This window comes from Adiantum capillus-veneris, chromosome 1 (genome assembly GCF_014529385.1).
Source record: "Adiantum capillus-veneris isolate H3 chromosome 1, ASM1452938v2, whole genome shotgun sequence".
NCBI lineage: Eukaryota > Viridiplantae > Streptophyta > Polypodiopsida > Polypodiales > Pteridaceae > Adiantum > Adiantum capillus-veneris.
This window is the reverse complement of record NC_140931.1, coordinates 115003155-115007159: the sequence shown is the minus strand read 5'-3', so window position 1 is coordinate 115007159 and position 4005 is coordinate 115003155. Positions and strand designations below refer to the sequence as shown.

Here is a 4005-nt window from a genome sequence, read left to right as displayed (position 1 = left end):
CACCAATCCACAGAGACACACACACACACACACACACATCATTGTAAGACTATAATGCTATCTCTTCACACAGTATTGCAAGGGGGTCATTACAAAAAATACCACCACTAATTAGGTCTTCCCAATCTTGGAAATATAAAAGGTCTTTCAAAACATTTCAAGTGCTTTAGTGAAGGGTGAGTTTAAAAAATGAAAAGATCCATGAGGGTGAAAATTCAAGACTGTTTGTGTATATATAGAAAGAGGTGGTCTACTTCAAATTGGTACATTTGTGTTTCTCTTCTCTTTTATTTCTCTGTAGCATTTTCTTCTCTTTGACTGGCCTTGCATGATGTAGGCGGTGATTTTTTTTTTTGAAGCCATCAGGAATACCGTACATCAAGATGAGTAACTTCATAAGAATACAATGAGAAATGATAATTCCATAAGTCCAAAAGGTGGTTCGATCGCTACCTCCATACAAAGAAGATACACCATAGCATCTCTCTCACTCTCTCTTTCTTTTGGTGGTGTCTCTCTCTCTCCACACATGCATGGATAAATAATTGGTGGCGATCTACTATAAATTTTGGTTTGGTTATGTAAGTGTAAGTCTATAGATTTACAAGCTTATTTGTCAACAATCCCCAAACCAAACATGAGAGAAACCTTTAGTATCATGTCTTTTAGCTCCAATGGTTTTAGCCCCACTCCATTCTTTTCCTGCAAAAAACACGCCAAATTTCTTGTTCAAAAACGCTAGTAAATCAACATTGTCAACCTCCTCTTTCTTGGTTGTAAATTACATGTGAATATAGAGCTTTCTTCGACGTGTATAACATTCATTATGACGCGATTTACGGAACTTTAGATTTTGCATTAAGTAAAATAAACAATGAAAACTGTCAATACAATTTTCAATCTTATTGCAAAGATAATGATGGCGTTTAAAGTAGATTACCTCCAAAAAAATAGTGCAAAGAACGTAGTCATTGACAGTTGCTACATTTGCATTCACAATGTCAAACTGCAAAGTGTCTAATGCCTTTGTGAGCTTGCCAATCACCCTATGTCCATTCAAGCACAAAATTTTTAGTTGATATACTTCTCCCTCCACCTTGTTCACGTCCACCTACAAAGACATTGCCAAGCATGTAGCATTAAGAGAACATAATGTATTTCTATTTTCTTGGACATAACTTTGGCCATTCATGATATACAACTTATTTCAGTGATTAAATATGCGGTCCCTCTTGTTGTGGGCCCCTAAGCTAGGGACTTGTTACCGGCCCCTAAGCTGTATAGATTTTGTGATGCATCAATGGGAGGATGGCCAAAACAAAAGCTTCTTACTACTCATGAAACCTAGCAAGATGGTCATGTATTGTGTAAGCATTACCTCTACTATCTTTTGATCTATCTGCTCTATCGAAGACGTGAGTGTAGAGGCCGCCTTGGCAATGTTCTTTTGGACAACATGTCCCCATAGCGTAAGTGCTATAATCTCTTCTTCAACATGTTTCACTTGCTTTTGAAGACTTTGAACATAATCTATGGCATCACTGACAATGGAAGCCTTATCCATCTGCACAAAAAACCATTTTTTAGTGGCGTTGTAATAGAGCTAGATATTTATGTAACGTGACTTAATGGTGGTCTTGGGGGCCATATTGCAACAGATCTATCATATTTAAATATAACCGTATGATGTGAATATGTAATACTTTTGTTGGAGCTATGTGTAGTTATTGTATAGATAAAATTAGAATGTGTGTCTATGTGTATGTGATCATATAAGGGTGTAGTTCAGAGGATTTGTGTGTGTGTGTGTGTGTGTGTGTGTGTGCGTGCGCGCATGTACACCAGCTCGAATTTAATGGCGGTCTTGGAGACATAGACAGCTCGAACAACGACACTCTTGTTATAAGGGTCCATAAAGTTAAGATGTGTGTATGTGTGTGTGATCATTCAAGGGTGTATTTTAATGAATATAAATGTGAGTAATCATAGGATGTGTATGTCTGTGTGCACACTCACACGCGCCTCGACACTAAGTAGCACCTAATAACGGGCAATGAGGGGATCAACGATCAAGGTTCATGGGCGACATCTCGAGGCGAACTAAACTTAAGTAGTGCAAGAGTCAAGGCGGTACAGAAACCCCACCACTCTCCCGCAACCCGAATTTAAACCCACAATCTCATGACCCAGCTTTTGGGTAGCATGGGCTAACCCATTTCTCCCCCATTTTTACGATACTATATTGTGAGCCAGCATGCAATGCTTGAGTTTCTGGGATTTAATTCGTGTCCGGGTTTAGTCTTCATATGACTCATGCGCCCCGATTTTCATGCGTGGGATTGCGGGCCATCTATCCACCCTTTAATAAATGCATGGGTTGAAATACTGAGTTTGTTGGAATTAAAAAACGTGTGAATTCAAAAGAAAGAATGTTTAGCTAATAAACTAAGGTTAAATGATCGGTGCTAGGAACTTAGGAAGGGCGAGGCAGAAAACATATGGGAGAAGACGTACCTACCTTGCTGATGTTGGGGACAAGCGCCCGCAAAGTGTACAAGTTTGCGTTGAGCTTTTTCCTGCGCTGCCGCTCATAGTCCAGGTTCTTGGAGAATTTGCCCGCTTTGCCCTCATCCGTGTCCTCATCGCTCACAAAATGCCGCTGCAGAGTCGAATTAAGGGCTGGCTTTTTAGAGAAAGAGATAGCGTCGGAGAACTTTCTACTCCTTTTCTGGCCAGCAGGCGATCTTCTCTCTGAATCCTTCATCTTACGGTCCACAATACAGAATGGGATGTCTGGACGGACGGCATCGGACGACAGTTGTACCGGCATATTCTCGGGCCCAGAAGATTCCTGCCGATCCTCATCAAGCGGCATATACTCATGCAGCAGCAGCAGCTGATCATCCACATGCGCAGAGAAGTGATTCTCGGAATCTTCTAGAAGATGCGAGTCTAGATGCTCCAAGAATGTCACAAGCTCTGAGCTTTCTGTGGTAGTGACCAGCGGGCTGCCGGCTGTCCAGGAGGGCGCGGGTGCCAGCTCTCTTGTGTCCACGCAACTGTTGCTCTGCTGCTGCAGAAAGTATATTGGTGTGCTGTAGTCGAGGAGAGGCACAAAGAGGTCCTCATCGCCCTCAGGAGCACATGACTGTGTTAATGCATCAATGGTGGCCATGTGTGTGCGTGCCACAGAGAGAGAGAGAGAGAGAGAGAGAGAGAGAGGATTCAGGAAGGGAGCGCAATTGCGGGAATTGGTGGACCTCTTATTTTACCCGGGCCGCCGGGCAGCCAACACAACGTAGCAGCTGCAGCATAGAGAGAGAGAGAGAGCAGTGGGACACTCCGCGGGGCCGGAGAGTGACTCTGAATGCTGCTGGAGAGAGCGACCCGCGAATGATTTCACACGGTGGAATTTGGAAGCCGCCGGGACCGTGAGCCCCGATAATGGCCGGCGTCTGCCTCCTGCAAAAGTATCAGCCACACAAAAACTGTTTGATAACTCAATTAGCACCTACACTAGCCTAGCACACTATCTCACACCGCATGGGCACGAGGGGATCAATGGCCCACGTCCATTTCAGGGATCGGGTGCGATCTGAATCGTTCGATGCGGTTTGTGTAAATTCGGGTGCAGCAAAACTTGAAAATTCGGGCGTCCCCCTCCCCCTGTCCACTCTCCTCTCCCGAAATCGAACCCACAACATCACCTTTGCAAGCCAATCACCTTAACCACCTCACCTACGCATGCTTGTTGAAAGCATTGGGAGAAGGGCTTCCCTTATGATGAACCCACCGTTGGGATCAGTTTAGAAAATTCGGGCAAATTGGTAAATCCGGGCGCGCCGCAACATTGGACAGCCCACGATGCACCCGCTCCGAGAAAATGGTGTGGGCCATTGATCCCCTCCTGCCCATGCCCGTGTGAGATAGTGATGATCTGGCTCGAAAAAGTCTTTCGAAGTTCTTAGAGTAGAGTCCCCCTAACGATCTATTTAATTAGTAGTA

At 44.1% G+C, this 4005-nt stretch overlaps 1 protein-coding gene across 1 annotated transcript; it reads right to left on the bottom strand.

Moving 5' to 3' along the window:
• Positions 1-204: 204 nt before the first annotated feature.
• On the bottom strand, positions 205-3263 carry LOC147465397 (uncharacterized). The gene is made up of 4 exons (XM_086519901.1): positions 2519-3263; positions 1379-1564; positions 941-1111; positions 205-702 (listed from the first exon to the last, which is right to left on the bottom strand). The coding sequence occupies exons 1-4, from the start codon at positions 3173-3175 to the stop codon at positions 610-612; spliced, it is 1107 nt and encodes a 368-aa protein (XP_086376027.1). The 5' UTR covers positions 3176-3263; the 3' UTR covers positions 205-609.
• Positions 3264-4005: the final 742 nt, after the last annotated feature.

Coding starts and splice junctions, on each gene's coding strand:
- LOC147465397 (XM_086519901.1), bottom strand. CDS start 3,175: ATGGCCACCATTGATGCATTAACACAGTCATGTGCTCCTGAGGGCGAT. Junction 1,565..2,518: donor TTGTCCCCAACATCAGCAAG/GTAGGTACGTCT, acceptor TTTTTTGTGCAG/ATGGATAAGGCTTCCATTGT. Junction 703..940: donor TTTGCACTATTTTTTTGGAG/GTAATCTACTTT, acceptor TGTTTTTTGCAG/GAAAAGAATGGAGTGGGGCT.